The 20241-nt window shown below is 46.6% G+C and overlaps 2 protein-coding genes across 2 annotated transcripts in view; both read right to left on the reverse strand.

The window, feature by feature from the left end:
• Positions 1-666: 666 nt before the first annotated feature.
• scaf1 (SR-related CTD-associated factor 1) lies at positions 667-9068 on the reverse strand. The gene is made up of 6 exons (XM_063471025.1): positions 9009-9068; positions 4505-8004; positions 3691-3773; positions 3152-3466; positions 2833-2961; positions 667-1936 (listed from the first exon to the last, which is right to left on the reverse strand). The coding sequence occupies exons 2-6, from the start codon at positions 7905-7907 to the stop codon at positions 1778-1780; spliced, it is 4089 nt and encodes a 1362-aa protein (XP_063327095.1). The 5' UTR covers positions 7908-8004; positions 9009-9068; the 3' UTR covers positions 667-1777.
• Positions 9069-9813: 745 nt separating this feature from the next.
• The window catches only part of abcc1 (ATP binding cassette subfamily C member 1 (ABCC1 blood group)), a 38116-nt gene continuing 27688 nt past the window's right edge, over positions 9814-20241 (reverse strand). The window contains exons 26-31 of the mRNA XM_063471024.1: positions 15774-15875; positions 15493-15639; positions 15239-15397; positions 14173-14339; positions 13720-13914; positions 9814-11151 (exon numbers count right to left, since the gene is read on the reverse strand). Of these exons, the coding sequence (XP_063327094.1) occupies positions 11043-11151; positions 13720-13914; positions 14173-14339; positions 15239-15397; positions 15493-15639; positions 15774-15875 (879 nt within the window). The 3' untranslated portion in view covers positions 9814-11042. The remainder of the gene's footprint in view (positions 11152-13719; positions 13915-14172; positions 14340-15238; positions 15398-15492; positions 15640-15773; positions 15876-20241) is intronic.

Below are 20241 nucleotides of genomic sequence, written 5' to 3' on the forward strand. Positions count from 1 at the left end.
TCATTTCTGCTGTAACCCACAACACTCGTGTTTCAGTAAAACTTCACTACTTTCACGTCTAATTGTTGCAGTGGAGGTGGAGTCATGTGGTTCCGCGCTCCCTGCCCCGTGCGCGCTCCCGTTCTGTCGGGGACACCTTGCCTGGCACGGCACGTGCCTTCCAGATGAGCTGGAGCCGGTCAAACAGATGTGTGGTAAACGCTTCCGCCAAACCAGGAAGTAAACACCGGATATTCCGTTTGTGTGGCCACATTTAACCCTGGAGAACCCATAGGGTCAAATTTGACCCCATGGGTTCCCTAGAAAACCAATGGGGTCGGATCTGACCCCATTGGTTCTCCAGGGTTAAACAGTTCGTCATTCTTGTTGCTCTTGACCAATAAAATATTATAAAGTTTCCAGCCAACTACTGCCCCCTTGTGGCCAAGCGCCCAGCCTACAGGCAGCTTGACTTCATCAGGTCTGGCGCGCTTACCTCTCATTTCATGCACGTTACATTTGTAACTTTCAGGGTTTCACATTCTTGTGTCTTTCAAATAAACTAGTAAACTAAATGAAATGGTTGTATTTCTTTTTAGCTTATGCTGGTAAGAAATGTCCAATTACACACATGAAGTTCTAGAAAATGCCACTCTTATTGGTAAAGATGATTTTAGAATTCATTTTATTCCATAACAAATGTGTTTTGGACAAATATTACACACTAATATTTGACTATTGTTGTAACATCACATCCTGTTAGTGTAGTCTGCCTGTGTCTCTTCTCTGCACATGAATTCAACTTGGAAAATGACGTGTTAGTGGATCGTATATACATTTATGTAACAGAGGTCACGTGGGACCATCATGTAGTGTTTATTAGGAACAGCTGGGGCCAAAATAGATAAGTGATCGACACAGCTGGGCAGAGTTTGTAGTTATATACAGTCTGTTATATTATTATAGTTTAGTCTACAGGCTGCGTCCAAGTTCAGGGGCTGCAGCCTTTGAAGGACCCTACCCAGTCTCAGGATGGTTAAACTGGACGGTCTAGCCTGTGACGTGAGGCTCCAGCAGCAGCTACAGCTGTGGTAGACGGGTGGAGAAAGTCCTGAACAGTCTCTCTATGAACAGAAACAACTGACAGAGAGCAGACAAAATAAATAATACAATGTTTACCAGTGTTAAGCAACATTTATAGTGTGTTGGTCATTTATAAAGAGACTGAGTATAACTGTCAGTCTCAGTAACATGCACAGAATACACAATAAAAGAAATCAGCAGTGACCAACAGCCTACAAGCTGCCTGTAAAGACACAGGGACACGCAGCACTTCTGTTTAGTATTGTTTAACTCCTTTTGGTGTGCAGCTGGGTATCACATCTCCTCTCAGTTTGGATGTTGATATAAAGGAGAGGAGAAACATTTAATTCAATACTATTAAAAAAGGTCCTGTAATTAGTCCCACCATTGAGACACTTCTAACAAATCCAACCAACAAAAACTAAGAACTAGACCCTTGACAAAGGTAGGATTTATTGCAGGGTTCAATCTGGGACTGTATTAGCTCACACGAGTGTCTAGACAGGATCTACTTACTGAACCTTGTGTTCATGATACATTTGGAAAGGAATATTTACAACATGATTACAGCGATGAGGATACATACTTCTACATGAAAGTATAGACAAGGGAAGGTATGGAAACAATAAAATTAGGCAATGACAATCAGCGAACTGCTCACGTATTGAGCAGATTGTGGCAAAGGTGGAACACCCCCCCACCCAAAAGTCTTGTATTAGGCAGAGGGATGCAGCGCTCCTGGCTCCCTGTCATCCCTTTCTTCCTCGTCCATTTTGCGCCCGTGTTTACGGAAGTATCTGTAGCGCTGAACATACAGCTTCACAAGGTTGCTGACTTTGACTGGGTTGATTTCTCCAGTGCGGCTGTGGCAGATCTAAGATAAAGACACAGTGTGATTAAACAGTCAGTAACAACTCAGAACACAAGAACATAGCTTCATTTATGGACGCACAGATCAGACATTTTGACTAGATGCTGGTCCAATCCCATCATAAAAGCTCCAATGAAAGAGCAGGACGATCCACTCAGGTGCACTACACAGCAGCAGGGCACTGCTTGGCAGCTGATAGCTAGCATAGCAAAGAGAAAGCTAACAGCAGAGGGTCAGCAGTTACAGCGTACTTCACGCCCGTGACACCAACAGCGTTCCTTTGTATGTCTGCAGAGTGTGACTGTGTTCATGTGAGGCTGCATGAATGAAACGCACAGATGGTGATTCTTTGTTCTTACGTTCTCTGTCAGAGTTGCCAGCATGCTTTTACTGCTCGTGATTAAAAAACCTGATGTCAGCAACCTTATGATTTCACCTCACCTTTCTCTGGCCACTGAGGATGTGTGTGCAACGATGTGCGAGGATGTGTGCGAGGATTTGCGCAGGTGTGTGAGGCTGTGTGCTTACAGGAAAATCAGAAGAATAGACTAGTGCCAGTGTAAATGAATACAAGCTGATCTGAGACTAATGTAAATAAACTATGCTAATAATGTCAATATTCATATATTAGTCTTAATTATTCTTAATTCATATTATTTTACTGATAAATACCAATTCACTAAATGTATATTATTGCATTTATTTGTTAATGCATTACAGAAAGGCATGGTCCCAGGATCTCAGTGGAAACATCCATAGTTTTATTGTAGAAATACTGCATGTTGTAGCCACACTGTCAACTTTACGCTGCTGTAGCGACAAATTGCAAAGTCAACATGAGCCATGCGATATATAAAACAGTGCTATGTGTGTGGTTGGATCTGTGTGTGAAGGCTCACCTTATGCACTGCTTTCCTGAGGATGTCTTTGTATTCTTCCTTGTTGATGTCTTTGCGTTGATAGTAAGGCTTGATCGCCAGCTTGACCTCCTCTACTGCCCGCTCCTGTGTATGCAGCTTCTTTAGGTACTGTGCAATTCAGGTAAGAATCATGTTAAATGAAGGAACCCACAAAAACAAACAAACAACACAGCAAATACAAAAAGGCCACAGCTAAACCCAGGGGGTGAAGCAGGACCACTGCTAAGCCCCGTCCCACCAACACAGGCTTTGTTCAGCCTGGAGGGCACACTGCTCTCATCAGGAAGTTCAAGTTTACCTTATCCGGGTCTTTGCTCTCATTGTCCCATCCAGTGTCACTAGAACTCCCAGACACACCTGTCATCCCCACAGGTACGATGGAGGGTGGAGTCTGAGCGCATCCACCAGCTATTGAAGGGTGCAGGTGTGAAGGTGGAGTCTTAGTGCAGCTAACCAATGGGAGGGAGCCGTGCAGAATGAACTGGGCTGGGCTCAGTCCAGGAGGTGGGGGGAGAGAGGGAGGGGGAGGAATTTGTAAGGATGAAGAGGAAGAGGACGCTGAAGGAGTGAGAACATGCTGCTGGGACTGGTTCTGATTGGCCTGTGAGAGCATCTGCACGTGAGAAAGGAGACAAACGAGTTGACGGTTATTCAAACAATAACAGGATCATCATTTCAAAAAGGCTGCACACAGAGGAACCTGCAGCTCCCATATACACAGCAAGGTCCCACTCTAGCACAGTGTGTGTGTGTGTGTGTGTGTGTGGCCTCCTCCTAAGAACATGCACTAAAATGTTCCTCCCCACTGCAGATGAATGAAGCTCCACTGAGTGTCACCTGGCTGGTTGCTTGAATGAACTCTTGTGCTTTGGCTCTGCTGGCAATATTGGCCTCTTCCATTTTGAAGAGCAGAGCAGTCACTGTGAGAAACAACAGAGACTGTTCAGGGAAACAGACTGACAAACATACACAATCATGTTTTATAACAGGGCAGCAGGATCTTTAAAACTATAGATGGATTCATATGATTGTCTGAAAGCTTAAAATAGTGCTGCACAGCCTGTGCTCCCCTTGGACACAAGCTGTACTGTCAGTCTACACTTTACCAAAAACCTGGAAAATACTCCGACAGCGACCAGCAGCATGTGGAAAATTTGAACTTGTCCTTAGTTTACCCCCCCCGTCCCTTCTGATAGGTTGTCCCATGAAGGACTTGGTTTTGGTTGCTGTTATGGAAAGAAGCGCCGCTGCTGTCAAAGCTCTTCTGGTCGCCTCTTTGCTGCCACTGTGTCACACATGCTCCTTCTGTACATTTTACAGTGCACACATCTATTGTGATTAATCTGTAAGCTACTGTAAAATGTCCAACAGCATTAAAAAGTGTTCTGATGATGTTTAAGTGCAAAGGTGAGTGAAATGCTGGCGCAGTAACTCTTCCTTCATTTTCTCCACAACACTAAGAACTACTTCAGTAATCTCATACACTTAGGTCGATGTGAAGAAATGCTAGTATAGGAGAGACCATGTGACCAAATCTGCACGGGCCCAAACTGCCCAGTGACCCACTAAATACCCAGCTGCGCACACTACTAATAGTTTAGTTTCTGCGTTTGAATAATGTGTCTTCTCTGCATAGGGAGAGTCAACTTACATGCTAAGACACCTCCGGTTGTGCAGTCCACCCCAGTCTGGAGACTCCAAGGAAGAGTGGGTGCAGGAGCTGGAGGGGGAGGAGGAGGTGGCTTACCAGCAGATGAAGAGGACACAGATGAGGATGGATCAGAAGAAGACAGGGGTAGAGCCAGGGAAGGGAGACCACAGACGGTTGAGGACAAGGAAGAAGGCGAGCCCAGAGATTTTGACAGATCATCCTGACTTGGCAGCTTGGCCGTGGGTGGGGCGCTGCTGAGACCAGCTCCTTGTGAGGTGGCCAGGTTGGAAGGACTGGATGCTGGTTGTGTAGGACTAGGTTGTTTTGGACAGTCCTCAGTTAAGAAAGAAGGATCTGGAGTCTTACAGCTGCTGTCTACAGTTTGAGAGTCTGGTGAAGACTCCCTGGTGTCCCGCAACGATGGTGCAACAGGTGGCGGAGGGGTCTGAGGAGGTGACGAGGATGGTGGGAGCACACTAGTGGAGGAGGATGTGGACGAGGAGGAAGAGCAGGGTGCGGGACCAGCTTGGCCAGTATGTGGACTGACCGACTTGCTCCCATCTCCAACGCCTGACTGAACATCTAAGGAGACACCCCCACCCCAGGCTTCAGACATGACTTTAGTTTGGCTGCTGCCTCCAGCGGTCAACCCCGCTGCTTCGGCCTTTTCTCTCGTCTTCTTGGCCAGGCGGCGGCGCCGCTTGGTTACCAAAGAAGATGAAGGGGAGGAAGCTGAGGAGGAAGTGGATGTAATGGAGCTGGGTTTTGCTTTTTTAGATTTCAATCCTGCAGGACCGGTCAGCGATGACGGCGGTGCGGATAGACCGCTGCGTTTTCCCATACTGACCAGGTCTTTACTCCGCCCACCCAGTGACAGTGGTTCTGAACAAGGTTTCAGAAAAGGTGACCTGCTTTCATTGTCCCTGCAGAACACAACTGCAATTGAGCCACCCACCACAGACCCCCCAGTACTCCCTGCTGCACCACCTGGGCCGAGAAGGTCCATGTTCAGTTTTCCAGAGCCAACCGAAGACCCCGTGGTACTGCTTACGCCTTCGCGCACCAGAACCGACACTTTAGACTGAAGCTTACCTTTCTGACTAGCACCACCTTCTTTCTTGGACTTCCCAGAGCGACTCGTGTCTTTTCTGCTCTCTTTGTCCCGGTCTTTGTCTTTTTTGATCTTCCTGGTTCGCTTTGCTGAGGGGAAGCCAGGGGAAACAGAGGCAGATCCGGAAGAGACCATCAGTGAAGAGAGGCATTTGCTTTTGGTTGTACTGGCAGAAGCCGACGCTTCAGAGCGGGCAATTTTCTTTAATGTGCGAGATTTCTTTTTGGGTTCATGTCCAGTCTTGGGCGTAGCTGTAGCTTTAGGGCTGGGGACGGGAGCCTCTGGAGGCAGAGCAGCAGGGGGCGTGTCCTCCAAAGATGGGTAGTCTGAGTCCAAAGCTTCACCATCCAAAGACAACACATCAATCTCCAGTTTATCTGAATAGCGGTCTGACTCATAGCTGTGATACCTGGGAGGTGAGAGCGACTGCGATCGGCTCTGACAACTGCCTTGTTTCTCCGCCTCTCCAGCTGAATGCCATTTTCTCTTCTTTTTACGGGGCTTGTCGGAGTCCTTTGTGGCCCTCCCAGGAGAGGATGGGGTAAGTCTCGGAGACCCGGGAACGGTGGTGGTCGTTGTGGTGGTTGTGACCGTAATGGTTCGCTTAATAGCGAAGAGGTCAGACCCACTGAGGTCTTGGATGGACGGAGGTATGACGGGACGACCGTCTCGTCTCCTATCCCTGTCACGTTCCCTATCTCTATTGCCTTCTCTCTTTTCTCTGCTTCTTTTGGACCTCTCTGAAATGCCTCGCTCTCTGCTCCTTGAATGATGTTTTCCCTTCCTTTCCTTCTCCCTCTTTCTGGAGCTAAAATCTTCATCCCGTCCATCTCGTCTGTGGCTACTGATACGATTGTGTTCCCTCCCTCTGTCTGTGTCTCTGTCCCGATCTCCAGTCCGGCTCCTGTGTTTATCCCTTTCCCTCTCTTTGTGCCTTTCTTCAGACAGGCTGGAAAACGACCATCTGGTGTGGCCATCTCTTCTTGAAGAATTGCAGGACCGTGAAGTCTCTGGGCTGCTGTGCCATCTTTTCTTCCTCTTCCGACTGCTGCTCCTGCTGCTCCTTCCTTTATCCTCTTTGCCCATCTTTTGCGCCTTTTTCTTGTTCAACTCCTGACCCCACTCTTTGCCTTTCCTTCTCTTTTTTCTTCTAATCTCCTTTTCTCCGTCTTTTCTATCTTTGCTTTTTTGCTGGCTGTGGCCCTTGGAGCTTTTGGAGGACTTGCAGCACTTGCCACCCTGATCTTCAGGAGGCGTTAAAGGGGAAGAGGATGTAGAGGTTGGAGGATGAGAAGGAGGCGGTGGTGGTGGCGGCGGCGGCTGGGGAGAGCAGGGTGAAGAAGCAGGAAAGGAGAGATATCGTTCCTTCCTTCTGCTGACCAGCTTCCTTCTCAGATCCTCTACTCCTACCACAGGCTCATCCTTGAGCTCGCTGTCTACTTCCCAGCTGCCCTCTGTGCAAACGGACACAAAGCCATCCCCATCTAGCACTCGGAAGATTCGCTCTGGCTTTGACCCAAAGAAGGAGATGCTGGGAGAACTCAGGGGGAGGGTTTCCTCTACAGGTCTCTTACTGCTCCCATCTCTTTCAATGGCTCCAACTATCTCGCCCTCCTCTATCTCAGAGTGATCTGAATCAGCTTTCATGGTGCTACAGTCCACCCTCCTCCTCAGAGGGAGCTGAGTGCTCAGACAGGCGCTTGGAAGGTCAGTGAAGGTGTCCGTGGAGTCTGGAGGTTCCTCCACCTTCTCCTTTTCTTCTCTTATAGTGTTTCTCTTCAGTACCCTTGCTTTGCCACTCTCATCATCAACATCTGACGCTGGGGAACCCGTGGGGTCAAAAGGATCGTATTTCTCCCCTTCCCCCACCTCCTTCATCTCGGTTCCTTCTTTTGCTCCATTATTTGGATTGAAAGGATTGTACATCACCCTTTTCCTCTCCTGTTTTTCACAGTCAGCACTTTGTTGCACTAAAGTGTGAGGCAAACAGTCTGAGGGAGTGGTACTGCATGTAGGTTTGGAGAGAGACTGCGTAGCTAGAGAGGCAGAGCTGGAGGAAACCCTGGCTCTCTCTGTTCCATTGAATTGGCTTTTTACATGGCTGGGATAAACTGATGTGCTGGCACATATAGAGGAGGATGTAGACAATGGTGAAGATGGACCGGTTGAAGGAGATGATGCAGAAAATGAAGGTGAGTAGGAAGGAGGGCTCTTTGAGGTCTCTTCAACTCCACCTGGGGAAGAGGAGGCACTAGGCCTCCTTCTGAAGCCTGTTGCCAAAGTCAAGTCCATGAGCCAGAAATACTGGTGGGTCAGAAAGTGAGGGAAGTAATACCGAGACACCTAGGGCGTGGCAGGTCACACCAGAAAACAGGGCTCAGGAACCAACCTTTCAGAAAGAAAAGAACATGTGTCACTTTACGTTACAATATAATCCAAGTGGAAAGGCTCCCTGGAGAGCCTATGATCCTGACACATGATGAATGTCACGGTGGATACTCAGAGGTTAGACTGTTTCTACAGTTGTGTTGTCAAAGTGAGGGCATGTCTTCAGTACAGTACAGAGAAACTAAGAAAAGACTGACTGAACAAATTTGAATGATATTATTATTGTTGTTGTTGTTACAAAGAGCTAAATATGCATCTGCCTGTTAACATGCTTCTGCAGTCGGGAGTGTAATCAGTTTGGAGTCCAGTCATATGAAACAGAAGACCAGAGCCGGTCTGAGGGGGTCCACCGAGCCCCACTGCGCTCTCACCACGGTGAGCTGAGAGACCGCTGAAGGCAGTCGGAGGAGGAGTGGACCCTCACACCGGATCAACAGACACAGTTTTCAGTCCACGCTCATTGAACACAATCATTAAAAACTGCGCAGCACATGACTGTGTCTGTGTTGTTTACACGGTGAATTAAACGTTACCGTCGTTCTCCTTCTCTGTTGGGATGCTTACGTGATTTCTGAGTTGTTAAAGAAAAGAAAAATACGTTTAGCTTCCATATTAGGGACTTATTCCTCACTGCTTGTCGCAGATAGCATTATCATTAGCTTTTCGTGGCTGGACAACGCGTTGGTTGCTTTACAAAACATCTTTCCGCCTTGCGTTTTGACCATTAACTCCATTATGTGTAATGCGGGTTTGTCACGGGTCGCACACTCGATTGATTATCAGACGCTACAAATGTCTGGCGGCAGATTTTCAGTTACCCATGTAGCTAATTAGCTTAGCGCAGCTAGCAAGAAGAGCAGTATGTTGATGGTTCCCTTCATCCCGGTGACCTTCTGTCTCAGGCCAAAGCCACCGCTTCACATCTACTGGCTGTTACTTTGTCACACATTCAATCAAACCACGAACTTAGACATATGCTGCTTTTTGTGGTGTTTAAATACGTACCAGGATTTAAAACGGGTCTGCTCCACCAGTCACCGCCATCTTCCCTCCCGTGAAACCGGACGACAAAGAATGATGGGAAACGGAGTGAATATCAGGTGCTGCAAAAGAGCCGCATACATCATTTAACACACGTCATTAAAGTTGCTTTGATGTGCTGTGATCATGACACTGTTACACATTTTAACATAGAACTACAAACTGGCCTTTTAAAAAGTGTCTTTTTTTGTAACAACTCATTCATTTCTGCTGTGACTGATTTACAGACAGCTGTCTGAAGTATGCTACTTATAGATCAAAGTAACATGAACATGTTTACTGTCATAACTCACTTTTACTTACTACTCCCCAGGTAAAAAAAAAAAAAAAAACACCTGTTACTAAAGAAAGGAGACAGTAGCTGTTCAGCACATCCAGGCTCAGCTGGCTTTGAACATCACCCATCCATCCAGCGTCTGTCTGTCCCAGCTGCCACAGTGTAAGAGCCAGACAGGTCATCCACCTGCTGCAGGGCTAACACTCATATTTACACTTGTGATGATAACCATGCATGTTTTTGGACTGCAATAGCACATTGGCGTGAACAGAAAGAACCCACACTTCATATCTTTAGAATATAATTTCACATGAAAAAACTTTTTTAAAAAATACTAACCTTGCTGCCTTTTCTTAGGATTTTTTCTCCTTTTGGCTCTTCAGTAAAACACGCACTGCTGTGACATGACAAACAAACATGTTCATATTAAACGCACAGGTCAGTTGTTGGGTTGGCACAGGAACAAATGAGAGAAGTGTTGGGTTACTCACATTTCTTTTAATTTGTCAGCAGTGTGTATGCAGAGCAGTGGTAAAACACCACCCGTGTGCATAACTGAAACATAACAGACTGCACTGTGGCTGAGTGTCTAAAGTGGACCAGCACACTCCTAACACCTGTGAAAAGCTAAGCTCTGTAGTGTAAACTATAGAAACGGACTTCACACATCAAACAACCACACAAAGCCATTTAACATAAGCAACATGAAAACTGCTGTCACAGATACACTATTTAACACATTTTGGTTCATTTGTTGCCATTGTCTAATTTTATTTATGTAAGGCAGGTATATACATTTCCAAAGATACACAACATGTAGATTCAAACAGTTTGTCCCCATCCCATAGTTGACCTGTTTCCGATGACTCCATCGGAGGCAACGTACCGCTGAAAACAGAGTGCAAGCAAAGTGCAGGACAGATTTGGCTGCATACCAAAGACAGGACAACAGTCTTTGTTTTAATAATCAAAAAAATAAGCTCTAAAACCATTTCTTACATGAATAAAGCCTCCGACACATTCAGCAAAAGCACGATGTAAAGCTGTAACTGAAAGACAATAAATAATCAGCGCTGAATGAGAAGTAACAGTCCAGTGACATCAGCTGTGCGTCTGTATTTTCTTTGTGATTGATGTATAATTCTGACCAATCAGCTTGGTCGCACCATGTCCCACATCCTTCCCTGTTACAAAGGTTAAACTGGAAATCTCTCCAACTAGAACATTCCTGATTCCTTACATTTAAACTAATTTCCTCTTTTAGTGTGCATGCATGCACAGGGTACAATCAAGCTGTGCCTCAGCTCCAGAATTACTGCTTGTATGAAATATTTTCTGTAATCGACTCGTATTTACTCCTGTAATAATGATGATGAAAGCATATTGTTGAGGAGTTTAACAGTGGACAGTGTGGATAAAAGAAGCAGACCCACAGGTCAGGCTTCTTTATCCCATCATAAAAATGTGGGGGCTTTAATATTCACGTGGTAATCTTGATATGTGGTATGAGCTTTGTCAGGGCAACACAAACAAACCCCACACTGCTGGTTGTGATATTCTCTTTATATAAGTAGGCCCAGCCTTCTTGTGCAATGAAAACTGCTGCTAGTTTCAAAGCAAAGAAGAAGGTCATTGGCACGTAGGACTGTGTCCCTCTCATTGGAAACATCAGCTCTCTGCAGCAGGAGACAGGAGGCCCGACATAATGACAGTCCCCAGCTTCAGACCAGTCCAGAATCCTTGGCCATCTTGTAAAAGGCACCTCTCTGACTGATGAGATTGGAGGGTGAGTCAAATTCTGCCATCACTCCATTCTCCAACACCAAAACCCTGGAAGCACAGAGAACACTCAGGAAACTGTTTGCAGGCAGAAATACTACAGCTGATGTTAGCCTTGAAGTGTAACACCACATTAGTTGCTATTTATGCCTAAAGGCATCGTTCTTCACACAATAATGACAGACTAATATGTTGTATCTCCAAATGTTTGATGTGACACCTTGTTGTTGCACCTGGAGCTCTCCAAGTGCTCCTCACTATGACGACTCATTGGGAAGTGGTTACTTTGTCCCACACGTCTAGTAAGGCGACACTGGGTTTGGAGCTGTGCAGTCTTAGGATGACATGAAACGATAGCGCCAAGTATGAAGCGAGGAGCAGTGACGAGAGTAGCTGAAGATGATGATCGTTTAGAACGTGGTGGTGTGGGTGGGGGTTATGGAGAACCCCGAGAGTCAGGAAGAGGATCTTGTCTGCACCACAGTTAAAGAATATTTACTTTTTCCTCTTCATACTCAACAATAGACTATTTTTCTTTATGTTTAGCAAAGACGATGTGGCTTCCTACTGGACATCTGAATGAACCAACAAGACCTCCGCTGAACACTGATACTCTCTGGTACACAGAGTGGTGAAGTGTCAGTGAGGCGGCTGTAATACAGTGCTAAGATCACAATGACACTGCAGAAGAAACAAAGAGAAATGAAATGCCTCAAACAGAAAGAACCTGGAAAACAAAGCACAGAGCTAAAAACCGTCTTATCTTAGAGGTAAAGACCCAAATGAAGTGGACATACATGGATGAGGTCCAGAAGAAACGGTTTCCTAAACAACATGATGATGAAACAGGAAATAAATCTACTGAACTTCTATCTTACAAAACGAACAAAGAGACATTTATAAAGTCAGAAGGTTTTTCAGAAGAAATGAAATGTAAACACAGCTTCCTGTTCTGCAGAGCTCGTCCCCCTCATCAAGTGTTTAATACAGTTTTAGCCAGAAACTTGCAAACACTTCAAACTGCTTTCATTAGACTGAGAAACAACAACATCTGGAGGCAGCAGGGCCTTTGACTGGGTCAGCTGGTACTCTCTGTGTAAAGTGGGAGTGGATTGTACACTTCAGCACAGTTTAATCAGAACTATCAAAGCTCTATGCTACAAACCAACAGCTAGAATAAGATTATGATTATTACTCTTTGCTATTTACATAAAGCTGTTGAGTCAGCAGATAAGGAGGACCAGAAAATAAATAAAACAGCTCTCAAATACGGCAATCTGGATAGATATTAAAGATGAATAACATTTAATTTTGTCCCCAAACAACATGAACTGAATCACCTTAAAGGCAGCTGGGCTCTCAATCGATGACTTACACACTTAAACTACGATCCGCTCATTGCCAAAATACAATCAGACAAGATGGAATATGCTCCCCTTTCTAGGTACGGCTCAAATAGGAAAATGAACTTTCTGCAAGGATTCTTGTATTTATTTCAAACGATACCAACAGAGCCTCCAGGGAAGGTCTCTGAAGAGCGTGACAGATGGACTTCCTGTTTACACACAGGGTTAAAGACCGTGCTACCAGCTAAAGGCAAAGGAGGTCTTTTCCTGCCAAATATTAGAGACTACTTTAACAAAACCTTAATGGACATATGTAACGCAGTCTGCATAGCTCAGTAGATGCAACGACAAACATTAGGACGGATTCCATTACAGGCAATAACAGGCGACACACACCTGAGTGAATCCAACCCCTGCACATAAACATCTGTTAGTCAGAGAGAACCAAACCAAGGAAGCCTATAGGCTGATACAGAGGGTCACATGACCCTGAATTCATTCCACATAAAACCAAGAATGGGTTTTGTGTCAACATAGAAATGACAGCAAAAATATTTGACTTTAAACACAGGGCAGTCATTTCAGCTTCAGTCGCAGGATTGAGCCTCGTTTTTAAATCCTTTGAGCCAATAGAATCACAGTGACATCACTGCATTCACGTCAGTCCCACCAATCACAAACTGCAGGGTGAGACATACACATGATGCAGGATGAATGAGCCTCGCTGCCGTCCAATCAAATCTCTGTAGCCGGGCATAAAGTGGCTATTTTTTGATGGGAACCAGCTCTAATGCATTGTGGGAGATGGAGTTTTTCAGTGTAATCACAGTGGATGTAAGTTTACAAAGAAAGGCAGAAACGTTGTTTGAATCCATCACGGAGACTGGCTCTCTGCTTTGTTTCTGTCTGGCAAAGACACCATTGCATCATGGGATGTTTCTGCAGCTGTAGTATTTTGTGTTAGCATATTTCAATGCTTTTTGTTTGTTGCATGGAATTAGGGTGATGCTCATTTACAGCAGGTTATTATTGTGTTTGATAAAGTCAAAACTCTGTTACTAACCATTCTGACTGTTACTGTAGTAACCATGGAAACCAGAAACTGTCTCATCCTTAAAGAACTTTCAGTATGGCCTAATAACTGTAAGAGACTGAAATGGTGGCGCCAACAGAGAACAAACAGAACTGGGAGACACATACAAATACAGGCATTAATACAGATATTCCATTTTTGGGGTGGGGGCTGTACCAGTGTCTCTTTGGTGTACAGTACCTGGTGTAGTCCATGATGGTGTTGAGGCGATGAGCTATGGTGAGGACAGTGCAGTCCTCAAACTGAGAGCGGATGGTGGACTGGATCAGGTTATCCGTCTCCATGTCTACAGCTGCCGTGGCCTCATCGAGAACGAGGATTCTGGTCTTCCTCAGCAAAGCTCTGGCTAGGCACAGCAGCTGCCGCTGACCCACACTGAAGGAAAAGCAGACCGTTTCAAAGGCAGAAAGCCCTGCTCCAGCTCTTTATCCAACGACTGGTATATGCACTGTTGCCCCATAACTAGTGTACTGGACAACTGCAAGAAATGCAGGTGTTCCTAATCGTGCTTGACGAGTGTGCACACTAACGTGTTTTTCAAAGAAGCTGTGAAACTGGGATACTTTGTATCTAATTTCTAATTCACTTTCTAATTTGTGGTTGCTTGCATGGCTACGTATAAAGCAGTTATACCTCAGGTTCTCTCCTCCTTCACTGCAGTCGTGGTTAAGCTTGTTGGGCAGGCTGGACACAAAGGTCTTAAGATGGGAGAATTCCAAAGCCCGCCACACTTCCTCGTCACTGTAGGAGTCAAAAGGATCCAAGTTCATCCTCAAGGAGCCTGAAAACAGCACCGGGTCCTGTGGAAGAGAAGAGTGTCTTATGCTGGGCATACACTGTGGGAGTTTGTCCCCATTTTGAGACGATTTTTCAGTTGTGCGACCGTTCTGGGGAACGGCCCGAGTTTGGCCTTCATCGTGTGTCGTGCATCGTGTAGTATACGTGGGGTAACGAGAAGCGATTAACACCTCACGACCAGCTCCCGATCATCAATCGTTTGGTCGTAAGAAAATCAAACCTGTTTGAAATCTTGTCACCCTTCGTGAGGGCGTCACCGCAGCCTCTCACACTGCGCACGTGCAAACACAGAAATGAAAGTGAAAAGCCGGGGCAGCACGGCAGCGCAGCGTGTGACACAAGCGATGGAGGCACAACTTTGAAGATGAGCTTGCCAATGTGGCCTCACAAAATTATCACGACTACAACAACCGTGAAAAGAGTTGGATGGACACTGCTGCTCAATCACAGCTGCCTGGCCAATGTTTTCATTAGCAGTTTAGCAAAGTTGGTGGTGTGTGTGTGTGTGTGTGTGTGTGAGAGTAAAAGACAGACAGGGACAGATTTTGTGTTATAAGCTTCATGTTATGGACGCACAGTGTGAGCACTCAGGTCTCATCAGAGCATCGGGCGGTATAGTGTGAGACCTGCATCGTGACCTACAAACTTCTAGCCCCTGCAAGTTTGAGCAGAAGCTGAATAACGCGACTGAAAAACATCGCAGTGTTTGCCCAGCTTAACGTTACTGGGGCAGCGACTCTGAAGATAGGTTAGCTGTACAACTCTCCTCAAATGGCAGTTGCCCTAAGAGACTTCAGAGATACTACTGCAAACACAAAGAGTATCTGTAGCTCCCCTGGCTGCTGTAATGCACAGGCTGCAGACTAATCAGTGTAACAGTTTTGATCCTCTCAGAACGTACCTGTGGTATGATGGTGATTCTGGAACGAAGCTCATGGAGGCCAAGCTTGGCAATGTCCACTCCATCGATGAATATTTGGCCCTCGGCTGCCTCGATGATGCGGAAGAGCCCCAGCGTTAGGGAAGACTTCCCTGCACCCGTGCGTCCCACGATCCCCACCTGATGGAACAAACAGCTCAGAACAGCCACAAGCACACACAAGCACACACACTGTCACTGGGCTGATCCTTCACTGAAGTCATGTGAAATTCCACCTTCTCTCCTCCGTTAATGGAGATGGTAATGTTGCGGATGGCCAGATTCAAATCTTGGCGGTAGCGCAGGCCAAAGTTTCTCATCTCTATGCAGCCATTAGTAGGCCAGCCTGGGGAAAGGGTGGAGGGCTCGTGTTTCCACTCTGCCTGGGGGTCCAAACACACACACATAAGGCAATTTAGACACGCATGAGGCGAAACCTTTTTCCAAACACCCCACATATGGCTGCCAGTATATCTACACTATGTCTTACTGCCGTTAAAGGCTTGTTTCTGTGTACCTCTTTCTCTGTGTCGCTGTATTCTTTCACTTTCTCCACAGCCACGATGTTGGTTTCCACATCAGAAGACATCCTAACCAGCCAGGTAAGTGAGGTAGTTAGCTGCACACGGGGCAAAAGAAAACCAGATTAATGCACGCTCAGTCCTCCAGACAGGGGATCCCAAAAAGTTGGTTCTCTTCATCTGGACGTTTTCAGTGGGAGAAACCCATCATCATCATCATCATGGTCAGAGGGCCCAGTGGCGCCAGTGTCTGGCAGCCTCGCCTCTGTCAGTGCGTCCCAGGGTGGCTGTAGCTACAATGTAGCTGCCATCACCAGTGTGCGAATGGGTGGATGACTGGATGTGTAAAGCGCTTTGGGGTCCTTAGGGACTAGTAAAGTGATATACAAATACAGGCCATTTACCATTTTACCATCATCATCCAGGTGACTCTTTCAGTCTCAGCTGACTGCAGGTTTCCAACGATTCTCTGAATTGAGGAGGGGGCCTAAGGGTACATCTATCACCGTCCCACACTGCTGTGACTGCAAACTCTGTGAATTCTACTCATGACTCAAAATGACAGTCTGCACATTAATGACCTCACAGCCCATTGTTCGGTGGGCTGATGTTGGAGACCTGCAGTCAGCTGAGACTGAAGGAGTCACCTGATGTACTTCCGGCGCCCCCCGTGTGCGGCAGCCTGTTACAGCAGCTCTGCTCATTCTGAGTTTCTTTCTTTCTTATCTTTTTCTTCTCGTAATTTTTTATAACTAACGTATTAGTAATTAGACTCTGCAACCATGTTCTACCGTTTTGTGCTAGTTCTGGTCGTTTTTCTTAGTTTTTTTCTACTCCTTTCACCCGTGTCTGGGGACCCAGAGCAGGGATCCTTTGTTTACAGTAAGGATCAGCTGTTAGCACCTAGCTTGCTGAGGAGGAAAAGACGGGGGTGTCGTGCTGGGAAGGAGCGCCGTCGCCCGAGAAGGAGACGTTATCGACCATCTCTTCCTTCTGTAATTATTGGAAATGTACGTTCTTTGCACAATAAATTGGATGAGCTCACGTCGCTAACCTGGTCACAGAGGGAGTACCGGCAATGTAGCATCATGATGCTAACGGAGTCCTGGCTAATACCGCTAACTCCGGACACGAGTGTGACACTACCGGGATTCCAGCTGCTGCGAGCGGACAGGACGAGAGAGAGCGGTAAGAGGAAAGGAGGGGGACTGGCAGTGTTTGTGAATGACAGATGGTGTAACCCTGGGCACATCACTGTAGAAGAACAACTCTGCAGCAGAGACATTGAGCTGTTAGCCGTTAGCATGCGTCCGTACTACCTGCCCCGGGAATTCTCGCATGTTATCGCAATAACAGCGTATGTCCCCCCCTCGGCCAACGCGGATGCAGCCTGTGACACTCTCCACTCAGTGGTCAGCAGACTGCAAACACAATCTCCGAGAGCCCTCCTCATAATATCAGGGGACTTCAATCATGCCTCACTGGACTCCACACTGCCCACCTTCACCCAGTATGTGACCTGCCCAACCAGAGACAATAAAACACTGGACTTACTGTATGCCAATGCAGAAGAGGCATACAGTTCATCACCTCTCCCTCCCCTGGGCAGATCTGATCACAACCTGGTGCACCTTGTCCCTGTGTATGAGCCCTTAGTGCGCAGGGAGCCACCAGCCACCCGCACAGTACAGAGATGGTCGGAGGAGAGCGAGGAGGCTCTTAAGGATTGTTTTGAGTCGACTGTGTGGGAGGTGATCTGTGACGACCACGGAGAGGACATCGACAGCCTTACTACATGCATTACTGACTATATTAATTTCTGTGTGGATAACACCGTACCTACCAGGACTGTACAGTGTTTCTCCAACAACAAACCTTGGATTACCCCAGAAATTAAAGCTGTCCTCAAGCAGAAGAGGAGGGCCTTCAAATCCAAAGACAAAGAGGAGTTGAAAAGGGTGCAGAGAGAGTTGAGGGGACTGATAAGGAATGGGAAGGATAGCTACAGGCAGAAGATGGAGAACCAGCTTCAGCAAAATAACGTTGGTGAAGTCTGGAGAGGCCTCAGAACCATCTCAGGCCACAAACATCAGAACTCTCTGCCTGGGAGGGATGTGAGGTGGGCAAATGAACTGAATCATTTCTTCAACAGATTTGATTCATCCATGAGGCAGTCTCCAACATCGGCTGCAGACTCAACCACCCCCACTGCTGCTGTTCCACCTCTGACACCTCAGACACTTCACACCTCCTCTATTCACCCTGCTCACTCCTCCCCACCCCCAACAACAGCATCCAATACACACTCAACACAAGGCTCCAGCCTGTCTCTCTCAACCACCCAGGTTAGGAGGGAACTGAGGAGGATTAATGGCAAGATGGCAGCGGGTCCAGATGGCATCAGCTCGAGGGTCGTCAGGTCCTGCGCGGACCAACTGTGTGGTGTGATGGAGCACCTCTTCAACCTGAGCCTGAGGCTGGGAAGAGTCCCACAGCTCTGGAAAACCTCCTGTGTTGTACCAGTGCCAAAGACTTCACGCCCCAAGGACCTCAACAGCTACAGGCCGGTGGCTCTGACATCCCACCTGATGAAGACCCTGGAGCGGCTGGTCCTGGCTCAGCTTCGGCGCCTTGTGAGCTCATCACTGGACCCACTTCAGTTTGCCTACCAGCCTGGCATTGGAGCGGATGATGCCGTCATTCACCTCCTACATCGCTCCCTCGCTCACCTGGAGACCGCTGGGAGCACTGTGAGAATCATGTTCTTTGATTTCTCCAGTGCCTTCAACACTATTCTTCCCTCGGTTCTGAAGGACAAGCTGGAGAACTCTGGAGTGGACCATCACCTCACTACCTGGATTTTGGACTACCTCACCGACCGACCACAGTATGTGAGGACTCAGGGCTGTGTGTCGGACAGGGTCGTCTGTAGTACGGGGGCCCCACAGGGAACGGTTCTGGCTCCGTTCCTCTTCACCATCTACACTGCAGACTTCTCCCACAACTCCACCCAGTGCTTTCTGCAGAAGTTCTCTGATGACTCTGCTATAGTCGGCCTCATCACTGATGGGGACGACAAGGAGTACAGAGGACTGACCCAAGACTCTGTGGACTGGTGCCAGCTGAACTACCTCCAGATCAATGCCAGTAAAACCAAGGAGCTGGTGGTAGACTTCCGCAGGCACAAACATCCTCCACTGCAACCACTGAACATCCAAGGTATGGACATTGAGGCTGTGGACAGCTACAGGTACCTTGGTGTTCATCTGAACAATAAACTGGACTGGACTCATAATTCAGACATGAAAGGGCAGAGCAGGCTGTACCTGCTGCGGAGACTCAGGTCGTTTGGAGTGGAGGGCCCACTCCTGAAGACCTTCTATGACTCTGTGGTGGCCTCAGCCATCTTTTATGGTGTGGTCTGCTGGGGCGGCAGCATCTCTGCTGGGGACAGGAAAAGACTGAACAGGCTGATCCGAAGGGCCAGCTCTGTTCTAGGATGCCCTCTGGACCCAGTGGAGGTTGTGAGTGACAGGAGAATGGTGGCTAAGCTGTCATCCCTGCTGGACAACATCTCCCACCCCATGCATGAGACTGTGACAGCACTGAGCAGCTCCTTCAGTGGGAGACTGCGGCACCCACGGTGTGGGACGGAGAGATTTCGCAGGTCTTTCCTCCCCACTGCTGTCAGACTCCACAACAAAGACTTTAACTGATCAAACACACACATCCACACATGTGCAATAACACTAATGTGCAATAATCTTTTCTGGCATCATTGTATTTTTACTCAGTTGTATATAGCATTTGTATTCTATTTTTATCTTATTGTATATTTTATTCTACTGTATATAGTATTTTATTCTATTCTGTACAGCTGTGTACTGTATTTATTCTTATTTTATTTTATTCTAATTTTTGCTTCATAACTTTTGCACTGTACACTTCCTGCTGTGACAAAACAAATTTCCCACGTGTGGGACTAATAAAGGTTATCTTATCTTATCTGATGATGAAAACGTCCCGATGAACAGAATCAGAGTTTTGGCAGATTAAGAACAAACACAACAAAGCACAAAACCTTTTCCTTCTTCTAGGCAGAGGGCTGTTTGAATTTCCCCTCATAAATAATATAACTGAAATGAAAGGACATCAAATGGAACAAATTACATAACAAAGTTCTCCTTTAAATAAAAAAAGTCGTTTTAAACTGAACTTAAAAGTGGGGTGCATTCCATTACTGACATAAGACTGTTTCAGAATATTTACCATAGATTAAAAAAACAAAAGTATGGTAACCATAAACAGAGCTCGTAAAAAGTATTCCTGTATAAACCATAATGGGCTCATAAATGTACCCACTCAGTCACTTACTGTGAAAGTAACATCAGGACTGTGGGACACAGTTTCCATGAAACAGGGATGAATCTATTCTTAAAAAACCCAGAACAATACAATCGAATA

Source organism: Pelmatolapia mariae, linkage group LG4, assembly GCF_036321145.2.
Source record: "Pelmatolapia mariae isolate MD_Pm_ZW linkage group LG4, Pm_UMD_F_2, whole genome shotgun sequence".
NCBI lineage: Eukaryota > Metazoa > Chordata > Actinopteri > Cichliformes > Cichlidae > Pelmatolapia > Pelmatolapia mariae.

What these genes read in the sequence shown, in the direction of transcription:
- scaf1 (XM_063471025.1), bottom strand. Translation starts at nt 7,907, where the DNA reads ATGGACTTGACTTTGGCAACAGGCTTCAGAAGGAGGCCTAGTGCCTCC. An exon ending in AACCGGAGGTGTCTTAGCAT is followed by an intron (nt 3,774 to 4,504) that starts GTAAGTTGACTC and finishes TGTTTCTCACAG; the next exon opens with TGACTGCTCTGCTCTTCAAA. An exon ending in TCAGGAAAGCAGTGCATAAG is followed by an intron (nt 1,937 to 2,832) that starts GTGAGCCTTCAC and finishes TCTTTATCTTAG; the next exon opens with ATCTGCCACAGCCGCACTGG.